The 19,269-nt window shown below is 38.1% G+C and overlaps 2 protein-coding genes across 3 annotated transcripts in view; one reads left to right on the plus strand and one right to left on the minus strand.

Annotated features, from left to right (window-relative positions):
* The first annotated feature begins 12,477 nt into the window (after positions 1–12,477).
* Positions 12,478–13,491, plus strand: LOC142322643 (general transcription factor II-I repeat domain-containing protein 2-like). The gene has a single exon (XM_075361723.1). The coding sequence runs from the start codon at positions 12,478–12,480 to the stop codon at positions 13,489–13,491; it is 1,014 nt and encodes a 337-aa protein (XP_075217838.1).
* A 2,436-nt stretch (positions 13,492–15,927) lies between these two features.
* The window catches only part of Mlh1 (DNA mismatch repair ATPase Mlh1), a 70,874-nt gene continuing 67,532 nt past the window's right edge, over positions 15,928–19,269 (minus strand). For both annotated transcript variants that reach the window (XM_075363344.1, XM_075363345.1), the window contains exons 12-13: positions 17,092–17,237; positions 15,928–16,179 (exon numbers count right to left, since the gene is read on the minus strand). In XM_075363344.1, coding sequence (XP_075219459.1) covers positions 16,015–16,179; positions 17,092–17,237 — 311 coding nt within the window. In that variant the 3' untranslated portion in view covers positions 15,928–16,014. The remainder of the gene's footprint in view (positions 16,180–17,091; positions 17,238–19,269) is intronic.

A 19,269-nucleotide genomic window follows, 5' to 3' on the forward strand; every position in this document is an offset into this window, starting at 1 on the left:
AAGAAGAGGAAAGCCTATAACCGGTTCAGGACTGCTTGTGTGCGTAAAGAAAACACAAAGACCCGATTACGTATACTGGGACGATCCAAGCGAACTTTGCGATATACTACGCCCTTTAGTGGCTTCAAAGGGTGCAGGTCATACAGATCATAATAGCAAAATAATTTCCATTATCGAAGAGTTGCAAGAAGGTGGATACATACAGGGGGGAAGGCAGAGGTAACATTTTATTTTGATCAGTATAAAGATGAGTATCGACAAGTCCGGACATTCTCGTGGCGGAGTGTATGGTGACAGACCATCGCCTACGAGAATTATTGAAACTTTTGAAAACACCTCCGATGGGAATTTCAATATCCAAAAACGACGGTTGTACAATGTGGGAAATCCCATTGACGATGACGAGACGATGCTACCGCTTACGGTTATCAGAACAAGATTTACGTAACGCAAAGCGATTTAACCAATCGATTCATCCATCCGTTTTACAACCAGATAATAATGGACTATCCTCTACAAACAAACGTCTATGTAATGTTGCTGAACCTGTCGACAAAACCGATGACGTTAATGTCGTTATTTACGTGAACATTTATTCGGTGAAAAGGACAGAATCTATGCGAGAGGAAGCGTAATAAGTAACGCTGGTGAGCCGAAGAGACCGATTCATCTTGCCAGAGAATCTTATGTCGATGTTAATTATTTACATCATCCTGACTTCATAGAAGAAGACACCCTCCATGTGACAGTTTCGGTCGCCAGGCCACCCTCTCCGTCCCTAGCCCCTTACGAGCTTTGCCGGAGGTCATCTTCAATACCTCGGCAATGACATCTTTCAATCAAGCCTCAGCCAGAATGCCACAAGCGACATTCCCATCGGTGTACTACTAACTAACATGAACTCTAAACAAAACACATCTAGCCAAGTCTCAAACAAGACTGAATGACTTTCTAAGAACGAAAAAATTGAACTCTCCCTACCCGAAAGCTAAAAATGAGTTCGACACAATGAATCATAAAACGCAACACATTAAACTAACGAAACATAACAATAATAATAATAAATAATGTAACATAACAGTAATATAAAATATAACTAACGAAAAACAAACAAATCTATAATCAAATAAAAACAATAACAGTTCAACAATCATAAAACAATATAACAATAAAACCAAACATAAACACAAAAAGGAAAGTCCAAGCGGAACATCACACCCCTTCAGCGATCCTTTCTTTTTCCAAATATGTAATAGAACTTTCTACGATCAACCATTCGGCCCGGTTTTTCCAATTAACACGGAGATCAAGTGTCGACCCGATAATATCAAGCCGACAAATGGTCCCCGTGCACATTAAGTCATGCCTAGCACATTTATATATCACATGATAACCATCGTCCAACAATCTTATTGCGGACACATACCAGAGTCCCCCAGGCCGAATTTCTGAAGTCTGTCCCGAAAAGCGCCATGCCCAGAAAGAAATTGCTTTACATACTTGTTCGGGTGTACCCAAGAGGCGTCCCGCAAATCAACAACATTAACCCGCTTGGGAACGGGTTATCGCCTACACTCTGTCTCACCCCATCTGGCCTGCCACACGGCGACACCGTGCTGTTCTATCTCCTTTATTTTTTCCGAAGTCAATTCACCTGACTTCTTAGTAACATAACGCTGTTGCCTCTGAAACGCAATCAAGTCTATCGGTTTCACGCCTACAATCACCAAGATCGCCTCCCGTGAAATTGTACGGTAACCACCCGTTACCGTTAGCAATAAAAGGCGTTGAGCCCGTAACAAAATATCCGATAGCTTTTAAATTTTAGCCTATCCGCCCAAACAGGCGCTGCATATAGTATAATTGCCTCGCAGACGCCCTTATGCGAGATACATCCATAAATTAGAAAATAATTAAGTACGGCAGTGAATAATCATAAACAGTTCAGTCTCAGTCCAACATGTCTAGGGTGAGGAGGACGAAACGGATCGTCAGTCGTAAACGTAGTCGTGAACTGTTAACAAGTTTTACCACCGAAACTGTAGGATCTTATATCGGAAAAAGCATTCCAAGGTGCCAAAAAAAGTAGCTGATAAATAAAGGCTTGATCTATTGCTGGTCGAATTAAATATTCCAGGGTGTCAGTTCTGAGGACCGGAAACGAATTTAAGAAAACGCTTAAAGAGAGGCGATCGGAGTATAAACAAGTTGAACGCCGCTTGTAAAGTATTCGATACTGCACACGCTATACACAGTTATAACGCAAACAGAGCCGTCGCTGACTGTGAATTAGTCGAACGCGCTTGGGAACGGGTTAAAACCAGTGGGCTCAAGTATCGCGGAAAAGGCTACTGCATTGGCTGTTACAAACGCGATGAAACTCAAAGCGAAATTCAATGGTGGATGTGGTGGTAGAAGATGACGTACAATGAGGAAGAATATAATGAATCTTTTAGAGGTGATGAAAAGGAAAACAAAGACTGGGGGGAAAGGATTATACCTTAAAACCTACCCTTCGACTGGGTAGAGGATTGATGGAAAGAATAATAAACCGTCGTCAACGTCGTCTCCGATAAAGGGAATACCAGTACGTCCGCTATCGAGTATCGAACTCGCATTGTAAGGGAAAAAACTAAAGATAGTCAATTTTCGACGAGTCTTTATGTTGGATGCATTACCCGACAAACCGAATACTAACTAATGAGTCGGTGATAGTGAATCTAGATCGCAGTACTGGTCATGAAACTCACTGAGTATGTTTTCGAAAACGAGGATAGTTAGTAGACTATTTTCATAGTTTCGGTAATTTGGGTCCACCGAATGAACAGATGCGTCATTTTCCATCCGACTCGATTATAAATTACAATTATCAACCCAAGCAGCGTACAAACACGATTATTTGAGGACATTTGTGTCTTCAATTCCTCAGTCGTGGTTCGTCAGCATACCTGTAAACATCATGTTCTGTGTAAGTGGAAATACTTCATTATTACACCCTACATTCTTCCGAGGTTTAGATCTAACCAATGGTCAGTAGGAATTGGCAATGATAAACCTAATCACACTCAATTCGATACTGAACGTCGAAGAAGAGATCAATAACTCGTTTACCGTTTTGCCAATTAAAAAGGACAAGATAAAGCTAACACTACCGATCGGATCGTACAAAGCGGACGATATCGCTAACAATTTAAGTGATGAATTAAAAGAAATACACGAAATAACCTTATTTATGTGTCCAAATAACAAACAATAAGCTAAAATGAGAAGTTAAATGTACCGTCATGATTGACCTAACGTCGGGAGTTTGGCATCGCTGTATGTTTTGAAAAGATGTGTCTAGCACCTATCATGTAGCACACGACATCGAAATCGGTCGTCATTAACAACGTGAACATCGTACGTGTCGAAAGTAATCTTATATGAGGCTCCTATACGAACAGATCAGAAGGTCACGTGTTGCATGAATTTACGCTTAGCGAACCGCCCGGTTACAAAATAATCGAATCACCAAAGAATATAATATACTTACTGGTTAATAGAAAAAGTATAAACGAAATGACTTTAAAGTTTAGCGATTAGAACGGAAAGTTGATAAATCTTCGTGGAGAGACCATAACCGTAAGGTTACATTTAAGACGTAAACTGGAAGATGGGGTTAATACACAATAGCAGTAGCAGTACAGTTTGCAACCCGACCAGTCGACGTTTGAACAACAGAACTTAACATGGCAGAACGTGTTTTTCCTTTGTAAGTTCAATTTTACAGGGAATCGTAATACCAGCTGCGATGGATATGTTGGACATTGGTGAAAGTGTTTCCTATGATAACACAATCACTCAGTTTGAATACCACACCCATCTACCGTACACTTCGTCGACTTATAACAACAATGATGAAATTCGGATACCGATTCACCAACAGGAAGTGTACACGTTACCGTAAAAATGTTTTTTGATGGTCGAAGGAACATTGACTACTAAAGCTGGTGGTAAGAAGACGGTGGAATCAACATTGATGAACAACGCGGTTCCGTTTCTCTTTGAGGAGATATGAAACAAATTGAACAGAAATGTGTCGTGTTCAAAAGATAGAAATTACTACAACAATAAAATGTATTCTGTCATTGAGTAAAAGTGAAGAAAATATTTTTGAAAATTTCGTTTGGTAGTTTAATGTGTCAGATAAGTTTGCTTTAGATGAAAAACCTGGAAAATTTTACTTCTATATGCCATTGCGTATACTGATGGGATTTGCAGAAGACTATAAATACATAATATCGAATGTGAAACAATGATTGATTTTGCTTAGATCTTCCAGCGATGTAAACACGCTCGTTTCCACAAAAGATGCACCCATTTTCAAGTTGAAGGTTACAAAGGTGGCATGGAAAATTCCATATGTTCACGATACATGCGATTCAATTGCTAAAAGTAGTAGAACGAGATAGACCGTTGGCAAGCGAACATGGCAGATCCACGAGTATCCGACTCTACTGCAAACAGACATATATTCTTGGACGATAGAAACTTGTTTGTAAACGGAAAAACCAAGATATGTGATATTCGGACTACAGATCGATAGAAAAGAGAAAGCTACAAAGACCATGACTTATTTCGATATGTGTCAGTTGGTAAACGTATGTTTGTATTTGAATTCACAATACTATCCGTACAACTTACAAGGTGATGTGAATATGATGTATGAAATATTTGCCAGCTTTCGCGCCTGTTATTACAACAAGCCAGAAGATAAGTGTCCCTTACAATTTAACAAAATTCAGAACTAATGTACTGTTGATTGTGATCGATTGTTCCATGCAGAACATGTAAAACGGCAGCTGTAGACTTGATTTTGAAACCAAAAACAATATATCAGCCAATACGACTGCCTACTGTCTCATTATTCATTATACTATCGTTGCATGCACCCCGTTTCGGGAATTGTGAAAAAGGTTATGTAATGTGGGAAATGAGCATGTGCGTTTAGGAAATGTAATGTGGATTTGATAAAGAAGCAATAACTGATAAATGAATGAAATAAAGCTTTAAATGGAATGATGATGATGATTATGACAAATTTGAAGTAAGATCATCAAAAGTGGTGGGGGTAACCACCACCATTGCCACTGTGTTAACATAAAGGTATATGAAAGTTGCATCAGACCTCGAATCGTCGTGGAAGGAGGTATTGAGTATCATGGCTTTCTCGGCAACCGTTGTGAATTTATATTTAAAGAACCCGCTGTTGACGATATTAAATAAAAAAAGATTTTAAAAAATGTAAAAAAAATAATAAGAATGTTTTATATTATGCCTCTTGGGGAGAGATTTCACTCGTTAATAAAAAAAATTCTTAACGCACCATGGTTACTACCTCCTGAGTGGTGTGGAAATGTAACCAATATTTGTCGTGATTTGAAGAAAACTTTCCGTTGGCACTGATGTAGCCAATTTTTTTTTTTGTCTAAATTAGCGAGTTCCGGGTATAAACTCGACCATGCACGCCACCAACGAAATGGATCTTCTTACCTATTGAGTAGCCTTTCTTCAACATATTGCCTCATCGATATGATACTAGGAGTAATTGTGTACACAGAGGAATTTCTCGTTATCCTTATGTCGAATTCCATCCAGATGGAATCTTCATCTATCGCATCTGAATGATTTAGCTCTTCCCTCTGGTCTTCCAGCATCATTGGTTTCGGTGACGTTTTTTTCTAAGTCAGCTTTAATAGAGTGTGGCATATTCATATAAAGACGCATCACTAAACGCTTGCCTTTTGAATCTAGGATTCAAAAGAGCCGCTTTCGACAATATGTGTCGCGATCAATTTTTTAAATCTGTTATTGAATTCTGAAATTAATTTTTCAAGTAAGGGTTTTGACAATTCATTGTTAAGACGCTACGCAAATTAGTCATTATTTTTAATACGCTATCAGTGGTTGCCAAAACTTTTGATATTGTGATTTCATTTTCAGACGACATTTCTTCTGTTAATAATTTGAAACGTTTAAAAATCTTTATAATTTCTAGAATTATACGCCCTTCATCTTCTGATAGATTTTCGACGGGATTGTGTAATAAACAAAGTGCTGCTTCTACTGGTTCTTGCAGATTTAAAATCCTTTCTAACACATCTACCGCACGATCCCAACGAGTTATAACATTTATTTCTAAGTTATTGTTTTAAATTTTAGTGGTTTTATTCCGGATCTCAGTTATTCCTGCATGGGGATCAATTTGTTGGTGGTTAGACGACTTCTATGCAAATGTTTCGCAATAATTTTTACTTTCTGAGTAATATTCTTAATTGGATACAAACTGGCTCGAACTATTAAATTCTAGGTGTGAGCAATACAAGGAAAATGTCCCCATTGAGTTAATCGTATTGCGGCTTTCATATTGCTTATTCATTATCTGTTATACAAAGAAATATTCTTTCATTTATTTCTCAATTAGTCGCAAGTCTTGTCAATTCTTCTTTAATATATTCCGCTGTATGTCATTCATTACTCTCAAAACAGCCTAAAAGAGCTGACTTTAATTCACAAGTGTCTCCTAGTATTTAGATTTGTGCTGCGTGTAGCCATGGCATACCGATCGGTGCCGCTTGAGGCCGTCCTTGTGATATCCGGTATGGCTCAGATTGATATGCTGGCGAAGGAGCGGATAGATAGATATCGGGGTGTGGAGGTCTCGGGTGCCAGGAGCAGGATGCTTGATCGGTGGCAGGAGAAGTTTGATGCGGCCACCACTGGGAGGTGGAAGCAAATTGTCGGCACCTAACGCTGATTACTCAAAGGCGAGGCGTGTGGCGAGACAGCATACGAGCTGCCTCCAATTGTAGAGCCTGAGTAAGAGCGTCGTTGACAGATTTCGCTGACCCGAAAAGAAGGTGCCTATTGATTTCGGCGTCCCGTAACCGATAAAAGTGTGTGCTACCTTATAAGAACGAAAATAGCGATACTGCGCCAACGATCAATCCCGTTGCAGTATTTCGGTCGCTCGACGACCGTCATCTTGGACCGGGAAGTTTGAAATTTGGCAGCCATCTTGAAAATTCCCTTTTTCACTGTGGGAAATTCCAGTTTTCCTCAAGGTGCTTGGACCGGGAAATTTGAAATTCAGCAGCCGCCTTTGGAAGCTCCCTTTTCCCTGTGGAAAATTCCCATTTCCCTCGTCCTCATGGACTGGGAAACTTGTAATTCCAAGCGTTGCAAAAGTAATTACTATTTTACGCTTTAAATATTAATTATTTATTTTGATTAATTATTCCAATATTTCAAAGGTTGGTAGTGCAGCAGCTGTGGTAGTCGTGTGCTATGATGTGACATCACAGGTAAGCGGTAGAATTAAATAAATGAATAATAATTAAAGTCTAAAAAAGTAGCTGTGAAAGTTTTGAACTGGTTCACCCGGTAAGGCGGGATATTGGTGCTTTAGCTCGCGCGGCAGCACTAATTCCCGGTTGGACTATGCGAAATTGTTCTATGTAAGTTCCGCCGCTAGATACTGCCACACTGGCGCGATATTTAAATTAATTTTAGTGTGCGTGTTTATGTTAACTAATAATAAATAAATATGTTTGATCTATTCTGTCCCCTACCGTTTCATTTCTATTTAGTTTTATTTGATTAACTAATAATAATAATTTGATTAAATTTATCGACTAAAAACCCTCCCCCTCACACAACGCGGCGATAAAACCACCCAAGGGGTATTACATGATCACCGCACGTGTCCACGGACTCACCAGTGTAGACGTCAAGCAGCAGCTTCCAGCGCCCCCCGGAGGCACCCAGCAGCGGCGATCCAGTTGGACCCTCGCTGCCCACCCCCGAAGGCTGACCTTCCACCGTACCTCTCCGCCCGAGCACTACCCAATTATCTCACCTCTTCTACAAGCTTCCAGGAGAGTCCAGCACAAATGTTCCATTTCTCATACAAGGCCAACATATGTTCCATGACATCCTTCAGGGAGGCCACTCCTTCAACGACCGCTCTGTAGCTCATCTTGGACATATTAAAAATGCGTGTTCCGCATCCTCTCTATCACGGCAGTATAAACCATTAGATGTCTCCCATCTCTGTCTGGCGGTGTGCTGCGCACAAGAGTTAGATCCGCTAGGAATAGATACCAGCGTCGCCCCGACGTGCGCGCTTAGCGTCTGCGGATCTACCGGCGCGCCCGTAACGAGTATGTTCATGCCATCAAGAAGCCAAACTCACGTTTTGGCAAGACCCCATGCGCGAGTTTCAGCACAGCCTCTGGCAGCTCGCGAAGTCATGTTACCGGCCAAAGCCATTGTACGTGCTGTCCAGTGTTCGATGCGGGTTTGGTGGTCGAGACCACACTTTAACATCTGTGGCGACTTACCAGGCATTCCTGGATACTTTAGTTCCAGATGCTCCGGAGGGTGAAGCAGAAGTCGGCGTCAGGGCGGGTGAGACACCACTCCCTGGCGTGCGGGCTGTGGATCCCGTAGATATAGACCGAGTAGTTTCTCGAATGACACTGAGAAAGGCACCGGGGATTGATCAACTTGACCCGAATATTTTCAATCTGCTGCCTGTCATAAGAGAGCCGCTTGGCAGGCTGTTCTGGGGGTGCCTTAGTTGGGGCTGCTTTCCGGCTTGCTGGAAGGTGGCTTTGGTGAGGGTGCTCTTAAAATCAGGAAAGGATCCTAGTAAGATCAGTAGTTATCGACCCATCAGCCTCTTACCGATTATCGGTAAGTTGCTGGAAAGGTTGGTTGTGGAACGGCTCTGGGAAAGCATCGATATGAACTGTTTTCTAAATCGAGGCCAGTATGGTTTCATGAAAGGGGTTGGCACCAAGGATTGCATCTTACATTCTCTTGCCGAAGTGGAAAGCGCCGACTGTAAATATGTTTTGACAACCTTTATTGACATAGAGGCAGCATTTCCTTCCTTTTGTTGGAGTTCTGTCCTATGAGTTGGAAGGCCGCAATATTCCCGTAGCCCTACAGGCCGTAGTTCATGACTACTTGTCGGATGGCACGGCTCTGTTTAAGGATGCGCACCTAGTTGTGGAAAAATCCGTCAACAGGGGAAGCCCGCAAGGCTCCTTTCTGGGTCCCATGCTGTGGAACCTGGTATTCGACGGATTTTTGGGACTGACATTCCCGGAAGGGGTCACGGCCCAGGCTTTCGCCGTTGACTGTCTCCTATTAGTTCGTGGTAACTCACGACGGCAGCTAGAAGATCGAGCGCAGGCGGCTTTGTCAACCGCAGAGGGCTGGATGAACATTCAAAATTTAATGATTTCTACACCCAAGACGAAGTATACGTGTTCCGTTCCACGTCGAGCCGTCCTGTGCTGCGATCTACGGTTGTTAGCGCTCACCGGAGAGTTAAGCAGTACTAACATTCAATGTTAGAATCAGGACCAGAGCGGTCACGTTTCGTTTCAATCTGAATGGACGCTTAGATTAGTTATATTCTTGATAATGTTCAAGTATAATAATGTATAAAGAGAAATTAAACGCAACAATTCATCAAATGCAACAAGGAGTTGTTTTTTATTTTTTTTTTTATTATCAACATCATCTACAGTCCACACTCGCTCTAAAATTTACCAATATGTTTCTCAAGTGTGCAGACGAATTTTCGTACAGTCGGAACCCCCACATTAAGTATAAAGGCTGTGTAATCAGCCGAGTTAGAGTTCATAAGTACCTAGGTGTTTTGTTTGATGAGAAGTTGCTGTTTAGCAACCACATTAAGCAAGTAGCGGCGGACGCCGTCTCAGTAATGCAAAAACTTAGGAGGATTGTTCGGAAAGATTATGGGTTGTCGGGCCGTCAAATGTACATGGTGTACCGAGGTTTCTTTGAAAGCATGATCCTTTATGCGGCGCCCGTTTGGGCGCATAGGTTGAATATGAATAGAACACTTCTTCAAAATTTAAGGAATGCCCAGCGCAGAGCCTTAATTGTGTGCACTGGTGTTTTTAAAACAACCTCTTAAGAGGCTATCATCGTACTGGAGAAGGCTCTCCCAGTCGATTTAGTGGTGAAAGTTTTGGGCAGCCATGTGGAAGTTGCGAAGAGGCAGGTTGGCCGAGGTATTTGAGGCCGCGGTTTCCAGCCGCACCTGTACCGGAGCGGAACGGTGATCTCAATGCATCGAATCTAAATTTCGAACAGTTGCTCATCTCCCGCCTGCGTAGGAGGCTTTACAACCTCGCGATAGATACATGGCACGCCACAACTAAGGGAAGGTCCTTGTATAGATTTATACATGACTTGGGGAATGGTCCTCACCTTTGTTTTTAAGGGCAACGGGTGTCCAGGTGCTCTCCAACCACGCGAACTTGAACCGATATTTGTTACGGTTCCGCCTGGCAGCTGATGAGCTGTACGTCTGCGAGGAGGTCCAGTCGAACGAACGCATGATATTCGATTGCCCAGCTCTTGGGGGGAGGCCAGAACTCAGGCCACCCTGGAGGTCAAGGGGAAAATTGGCCACTCATAAACGGCGAGTCAATGTGGTGAGAGCCTCATTGTCAGACCGTGTGGGTGTTCCTTGATGCAGTTGCGTTGTTCAATCGGCATCGGTAGTTTTTCGGAAAAAAAGACTCCTACCGTGCTGCTGTGGGAAGCTACCCAAGAGTGATGGCCGGCCACAATGTGGTGGACAGGTAGTTGCTGACATTCAGCGACCTAGGCGTGGCAGCGAATTGCTGTCTTGATGTAAATTAATTTATTGAGTGTCATATATATTTTATTAGTTGACGGACTGTGCCTACCCATTTTTTTTTTTTTTTTAGTAATATATGACATGTGAGCGGTGGGACACAAAGCGAGTGGTGTGTGGCACTTAGTTATCTCACGCAATTAGATTAGCTCCAGAGCTATTTAGGACTGGTCGCTTTACTGTTTTAAGGCTCAGTAGCCGTTTATGGCACAGACATTCGATCTTATGCTTTGGGATGACCTAATAGCTTGGCGGGAGAAATACCAAGCAAACCAAATGCACCTGCAACAATTGAATGACTAATAGAGTCAGTCTTGCGTGGTTTAACCTATGAATCCTGTCTAGTCTACCTAGGATCTTCTCAAACACAATCTTGCTCTCAGAGAACTGTTACAATGGTTTTGCGCCCTTATTGTCTAGACCAGGGGTCGGCAAACCGTGGCTCGCGAGCCACGTGTGGCTCTTTGACTACATTTTTGTGGCTCTTTCACAAAATTTTTGGAGCAGACTAGAAAAAAATTATTTAGAAACCTATCTTAAAAGTGAAATGTAAACCATTTGAAAATTAAGTCTTTTGAAAAGAGGCTTGATTAAAAAATAAATATTAACACAGTTAGTCACTCTTGATGGTATGTTCATTGTATCTTTCAATTTACGCATACTGAATTGTATTTCAACTATTTGTTTCAATTTTTTTGCTGGAATCAATCCCTTGACAATTAAAATGTAGCATTTGTACAATTTTTTCTAGAGACATTGTTTTATCTTTATTCGATTTAAGAAGGCCGTGCTTGCGCTTCCTGTGTGAGTTGTGCAAACTAGTTCAATCAACGTTCTGCCTGCAGTTTCACATTCCTGTAATTAACTTATAACAGGGGAGATCTTTCAAGTGAAGTAAAAAATATTATATTTTAGATTCACAAAATTATATATATATATATATATATATATATATATAGTTTACTTATGCTATGGATATATTTAATACAGTTAATATTGTTATCTTTATATTGTATGGGGTTTTAACTATTTTTTTTTAGTTTTGATGTAATTTTGTGTTTATTTTTACTTAAAATGCAAATTTTCTAGACCCCATAATAAATACTAAGAAAAAGCAAGGAAAAACTGAAGATAAAAACCGTGAATTGAAAGAGGAGTGGACTGAAAACTTTGCATATGTCCAAAACTCAAACATAACAAAAGGTCAAATTTAGAGACACTTTACAACTAAGTACGAAATATTTAGCATTAAATACCTGGTTGGTGATGAAAGGAAGACGGTTGAGGAGCTCCAAAGGGGAAATGAAAGATCATCTTTTAGTTTTAATAACTGGGTTCAATCTTCTAACAATGCCAATCTGGCAAGTTTCGTAATTAGTCGGGAGATAGCTCAGAGGGGGAATCCATACATGGATGAGGAATATATCAAGAGTTGTTTCTAAGTGCCTCTAAGGAGTTATTTAGAGATTTTAAGAATAAGGAGGACATAATGAAAAAAATTCGAGATACCTTTGTCCACTAAAACAGTGAAAGACAGAACAGTAAAAATGTCTGCGAACACTACAAGCCAACAAATCGAAGACCTCAAAACAGTCACAAGCTTATCAATAGCAGTTGATGAATCTTGTGATATAAATGACACTGCACAAGTTTCCCTTTTTGTACGATATATCTCCACTTCGGGACCCAAAGAGGAACTTTTGGGATTATTGCCACTCAAAGGACGAACGTGAGGACTTGATATAGCAAATGTCATGACTGAGTGCTTTGAAAAGCATCAGATACAATTTGAAAAAATTGTCTCAATTTCAACGGATGGAGCGAATAGTATGATGGGATCAATAAACAGCATTTTAACTGTTATGAAGGAAAAAATTAATCACGAGATACTTTCCTACCATTATATCATTCATCAAGAAGCACTATGTTCACAGATGTTTCCTGAAGATCTTTGCAAGGTGATGGAATTGGTGATTAATATTATCAACTCTATGGTAGCTAAAGCTCTTCACCATCACCAATTTAAAGAATTTTTAATTGAGTTAGAGAGTGAATATGCGGATCTTCTGCTACACAACAAGGTCCGGTGGTTATCTCGAGGAAATGTTTTAAAATGTTTTTCTTCTCTGTTTACCGAAATACAGACGTTTCTCTTTGAGAAGAATATAAACTACGCAGAGCTTACTAATGAACTATGGATCCAAAAATTTTATTTCATGGTGGATGTTACTGCCCATCTTAATCATAAATTACAAGGAAAAGGAAACATGTTCTTTTCGATGTTAGAAGTAATTTTATTTGAAGATAAATTATCGCTCTTTGCAGAAGATTTTGAAAGAGAAACCTTATATCAATTACCATACCTATCAGGTTATTGTCAAGAAAAGAAGGTTAATATTGACACCTGTTATTTTAAAACAATATTGTTAAATATGAAAGAAGCCTTTCTCAATAGGTTCAAGGATTTTAGAAACAACAAAGTGACGTTATCGTTTGTTATAAAACCTCAGAATACAGCGGTATCTGAAATAAACTTCTCCCCCTTTAACATTGATATTGGACGGTTTGAGATGCAGTTACTGGATCTTAAAAATAAAGAAACATGGAGTTCTAAATTCCAACGGCTGTGTGCCGACCTGCAGCTATTGGAGAAAAATAAATGTGAACTAAGTTTACAGCACAAGCTTTCTGCCTTAAAAGATCTGGAGAGAGAAGAAATGTTGATTTTTAACACCTGGAAAAGCATTCCCGACTCATATGATCAATGAAGAAACTGGGGTTTGGCGTTCTTTCCTTGTTTGGATCTACATATTTATGCGAACAATCATTTTCAAGCATGAACTTTATCAAAAGTAAATTAAGAAATAGGCTTATTGATGAGAACGTAGAATCGTGTCTAAAGTTAAAACATCATACAAACTCGACTTAACCTTACTTTCAAAGGGAATGTAAGGACATCATTCACATTAGAGGAGAATTCGAATTTTACAAATAGCGCCTTTCGGAATTTTTTAAATAAATATTATCTTTTCATAATATCTATATGGTATCAGTTTTATTTAGCACGTTAATGCCGGAATGTACCACCGGTGGTATGCAGTTTTGATCAAAAATAAAGAATTATTTTTTGACCCCAGGTAAAAATAGTGCAACATAAATTTTTACTATAAAGTCGATTAACAATATTACAATATTTTTAATAAGCTTTATTATAGAATTATGAGCCATGCTACTTATTTTTATGAGTATATATGGAGTAAAAGCCATTTTACTGGACACTTAACTTGTTTATATTCCCGATTTTCAGATAATTTCCTATTTAGATTTTTTTTTTAAATTCCGCCCTATATAAATCTTACAAACCACTCCGGCATCGACGTATTAATGTACCGTTGGAAAAATATAAACTTTTTAGCAAAAAAGCTAGAGAATGTACGTATTACCCAGATTATTTCCATAAGAATGTCTTTACAGAAGCAAAGTTTACATTTTAGAAAAATGGCTCTTTGAATTAATTTCAATTTTGTATTTATTATATTTGGCCCTTTGGCTGAAAAGTTTGCCGACCCCTGGTCTAGATGATTCATCTCCATTTTACGGGGATTCAGAGTATTTTGGCACACAATTTGTTCGAGCACCCTTCTCATCACGGCGAAAGGGGTGGCAACGACTCCTGGTCACAAGTTCCTGTTACAAGCAAAGGGCCCCTTTGCTACTCTTAGTCCTGCTCGCGCTCTTTTAGAGCGGGGGCTGTAATCTGTAACTGTGTGTTGATTTTACGCATTTGATCCAGTAGCAGCGAAGAGGTGCAAAGAGTGACAGGAGAGTACAGAAGATCTCCAGCTGCCTGTGGCTAGCTGCGGGTAGTCTTCACACTTGCAGGCTTGTGCCCAATACCTGTGGATAGAAGGAATACAGTGAGCATTTTGTTCATATATTGTTAGGTCAGGGAATCTCTGAGCATGACCGATTTTAGAAAGGTAAATAAGAAGCCTAGCCGGAGGAGGGGGCCGGAGCTTTTTCCTTCGACCTCCTGAAACACTAATTCTGACAATGATGGTTCAGAAGTGGATGTAGGGGTGAATACACGGGAGGGTATGAGCCCACTCATTGAAGAGTTTTCACAAGCCGAGGGCAGGCCAGGCAGCTCTACCCCATTGGCCCATGATGTTTTGGCGAAACTAGATGGCTTGCTTTTCTATCTAGCAAACCCCAAGAGTACCAATGCAGCTACCAAGGGGAGATTATTGCCTCGTCTAGAATTCTTCCAAGCGGCTTTCACAGCTCTTGTGGAGGGTTTTGAAAATCTTGCCTCAAAGCCTAAGGAAGTAAATGCAGTTCAGTTACCAGCCTTGGCCCCGATGCAGTCGTGTAGGTATGCTGAGGTGGTTAGGGGCAGATGTGAAACCAGCCAGTCCAAGAAACCTGAGATTGTGTTGGTCAGCAGAGCGGAGGGCTCGGCTGTGTCCAGCAGTCAGCTGAAGAAAGACCTCCAGGTTGTTCTTCGGAGTGACCGGAAGGGTCTTAAAATCAGAAACATCAAAGAGACCAAGGGATTAGATGTAGTAGCGGATGATATAGAGACCATTCAGACAATTAGAGATTCCACTGCGATTAAGCGTAAAAATAGACCTGAAGAGAATGCGTAGACCCTGCATTATAGTCTTGTGATATTGATCGTACTCTTACTGATCAGGATGTCTTGCCCCTCATTAGAGAGAACACTGATTTGGACGAAGCCGCCTTCTGGCAGGACTGCAGGCTGGTCTTTAAAACGGGTAGGTGTAACACCCAGAAATATCACGGAGTCTTTGAAGTGGGTTCTACTCTCAGAAATTTACGTCCACAGGCAGACTGTTTATCGATTAAGAGTCTTGCCGTGTAAAAGAGTACGTGGATGTCCAAGGATGTTTCAAGAGCTGCAGATTTGGTCACAGGGCTAAATTTTGTAAGTTTGCCCTGGTGTGTGCCCATTCTGGTGAGGAAAGCCACAAGCGCGATGATTGTTCGCATAGGACCGAGACTCTGGCCTGTGCTAACTGTAAGAGACTATTGGAATCCTTAAGACTTTTTTGTTATTTTTGCTTACCTAATAAGGAATTTTCTTGTTACTTAAGGATTTTTTTCTGTACTATATTAGCTCTCAAAAGCCATCACATGTTGTGTTGATACAGAAACAATGTATACAAATCATTTTAAAACCATTTTTTACTGAACATTTTAAGTTTATTTCAATTTTTTTTTTATACAGACTTCTATAACAAAATATTTATTAAAAAATTGTTCTAAACTCAACATCTTTCAAAAACTTTATATAAGTCAGGTAATGAAGCTATCTGTAACACAGTATTATCTTCGGCAAAATGTTTAGGAGGCACAAAGCATGATCTGAGAGTAGAATAAAGAACGTGTTCAATAACCCATGGCCAGTCTTCATTTGCGACATCTTCTCCTTCCTAGAATAAAATTATTAGTAAATACTTATTAAATAACAGATATACAAAATAAAATAACTATAATAACTATCTACAAATCATGTTAATTAAAAAACTACCCGCAAAATAATAAAAAAGGAAATTGTAATATATATATACTTTATAGTAATTATAAAGCAACCATTCCTAAAATCTATTTATGTTATAAAAATTTAGTTTTAAAAAACATATAATTTCAAAAAGAAGTCACATATACCATTATATAACATTTTTTACTTTTAGTCACATACTGTGTATGTAATACTTGTTTGTTTTTTTTTGTTGTAAATAACTGCATTTGCAAAGAAAATTAACTGTTGAACTAGTGGCTCATTTTGTAGTATTTGTTTGAAATTAGGTATAGAAGGATACAAATATAACATATGGGATAAATTAATAATTAATAAACTAGTAATTATAAATTCATCAATGCTGTTTTTAGAATGATTTTGCAGACTAAAACCTAAAAAAAAATTCAGGCCTAACCTAGCCAACCAAACTATTTTTTTATTTCTAATTCTTCATGATTAGGAATTCAAGTTTGTACTTAAACCCTTACCAAACACTATAAGATTCTTTTTTTACAGTCAAGATTATAATAAATAAAAATAAAAATTGTATTATTAAATAATAACTACCATATTTAACTGTATTTACCTTCATATTTTTCCTTGATAATAATTGTAGGATAACCCATGTATACATGTACAGTAAAAATTTAAATAGTGTATATGCTTTAATACCCAAACCATTTTTAGTGTATCTCTTTTTATTAAAAGAGATTCTGTGAAAACCACTGTGTCACAAAGAAGTAACTGAATATGGTGTAAGTCATAAGTTAATTCCATTACATAGTTTGATCACACCAATGATATAATATTAATAAATACAAACCATAGACGAAGATGAAACTGTACTATAAAACTTGGCTGTTTCTCGGCAGAACATCTGAAAACACTGTTTTTCATTTCCCCAGTTAACAGCTCGAGCCAACTGTAGAATGTATGAAGGAACTCCTCCAAAATCTGGTACATAATTATCTGAAAAAATACAATCATAGTTAGCTTAATACTTCAAAAACTGCCATAATGGGCAACAAGTTATGAATATTTTTTTATAGAACAAAGGACATGAAGGACAAAGGACATTTTTTTATAGGACAAAATCAGTGCATCTATTTATTTATAACTAGTTCATTTCTGAAAAATAATGCATAAACTGAAATTGATCTAAACAATACTAAAATTTCTGTTTAAATACAAAAAAATTTAATGTAACTGGGAACAACAAAACACTATCCAATTAGAATTTACTTCACTCTTTCCAGTTTATTGGCAGATGAATGAAAGTTAACTGGCCATTACTGTACAGGCAGCTTGTGTGTAATCATTATTTGAAATGCATGGTCTGAATCTACAGAAACAGTTTACTGTATTAAATTTTAATTTTTTTTTTTTTTAAGAACAGTAAATGTTCTTTTAATACATATTTATTTCAAATTACTAGGTTTATGTAAAAAATATTTTATCCGGTGGTGGAAGAATGTCACAACTTAAAAATTTCATATTTTTTATTAGTTATAGAGAAATATTGTAATTGCTGCAAATTTTTTGGTGACATCAAAAATGTCAGTACATTAGATTTCCATTAGACAGTTTTATCGTTTGGGAGTCCCAGTTATCATTACTGCTTTTTTTTTTTAAGAACATCAGTTGTTAACCAAGTGTTGCTGTAACTGGTTGTATGTGCAGAAAATTTGTCGAAGAACATCACTTTTTGTTTTGCGACTGATAATACAATTTTCACAGATAATGAAATTTTATGCAACATCATATTTCTTGTTACGATCTTATTTTGTGAAGAGGTTTCAAGGAAATCATCTGTGTTCATCTTATGTCTTTCTTCTTCATAAATGAAAATAGATTTTCTTTCATTGGTAATTGTCAATAATTATCTTTTATTCAAAACTTTAAAGGATATGTCAATTTCGTATAAAAAAAAAGAAGCTTAACTTACCTTTTAGGCTACTTAAATTTCTTACTTGTGGTTGTGTTGATTTAGAATAAAAACTACCCATTAAATTCTAAACTCTCTGTTTAAGATAGAGTAAAGCTATCTATTTTAAATTTAATGGCATTATTAAAACAGTAACTATGTTTATCATATAATTGTGTTTTCTTTATGTCAATTTAGAATGAAAATGGAACCTTATTTTCCTAAAATTACAGATGTTACGCATAATATGAGTAATATAAAACTGTTTGCAAAATGACACTGTTAATGGCAGGAAAATTTTATTCCATTAACACACACAGTCTGTAAACCAATGTAATAGTCCTCTACAACACACCCTCACTGAACACATGTTTTGCAGTCACTAGAAAAATATTTTTCATAATTATTGTAAAATGGATTAAGATATAATTCTAAGGATAATGTGGTAATTTTTTGTTCTAATTTGGCATACATGATGTTCTGCCATTGTTAAATAATGATGAAGCTTGTCTCAGACCAAAGGTATACTATAAAAGAAGATAGAAATAATGACGATGTTTAGTTGTACCTGAAACAGGTTTGTTCATTATCTTTCATTTGTTACATTATAAGTAGGCCTACAGGAAAATTTATTTAAATTCTATACCTGTAAGGGTAACAAGAGTATTACATAAATAATCTTCTGGTAACAGCTCCCCATTATTTCTTATAAGTTTCTGTATCTCAACGACATACAACATAACCAGTTTTTATATTTAACAAATCTGTTTTTTACTAGTACACTGAAGGTAATGACACTATATCTGGGAAAGTGGAGTTATAAAATAAAGTTTTTCAGAAGTGTCTTTGCCTTTATTAAGTGATGCGCACTGTCAGATCACTTCAAGTAAACATCAATGTCACATTTCCTGTCACTAGAAGAGCAGGTAGCAATACAATTTAGATCTTTTCTAATATTAATGAGTTAACTAACATAGAGCTTGGGTTTGTAAAGAATTATTATTTAATCTCAAAAATAACAATAATCAACAAATTACACTTATTTTTGCTTTAGAAATTTATACAAAAATGCTTTGA

Source organism: Lycorma delicatula, chromosome 4, assembly GCF_047948215.1.
Source record: "Lycorma delicatula isolate Av1 chromosome 4, ASM4794821v1, whole genome shotgun sequence".
Classification (NCBI taxonomy): domain Eukaryota; kingdom Metazoa; phylum Arthropoda; class Insecta; order Hemiptera; family Fulgoridae; genus Lycorma; species Lycorma delicatula.

Excerpts from the sequence above, each read along its gene's own strand:
- LOC142322643 (XM_075361723.1), top strand. The coding sequence starts at position 12,478 with ATGACTGAGTGCTTTGAAAAGCATCAGATACAATTTGAAAAAATTGTC.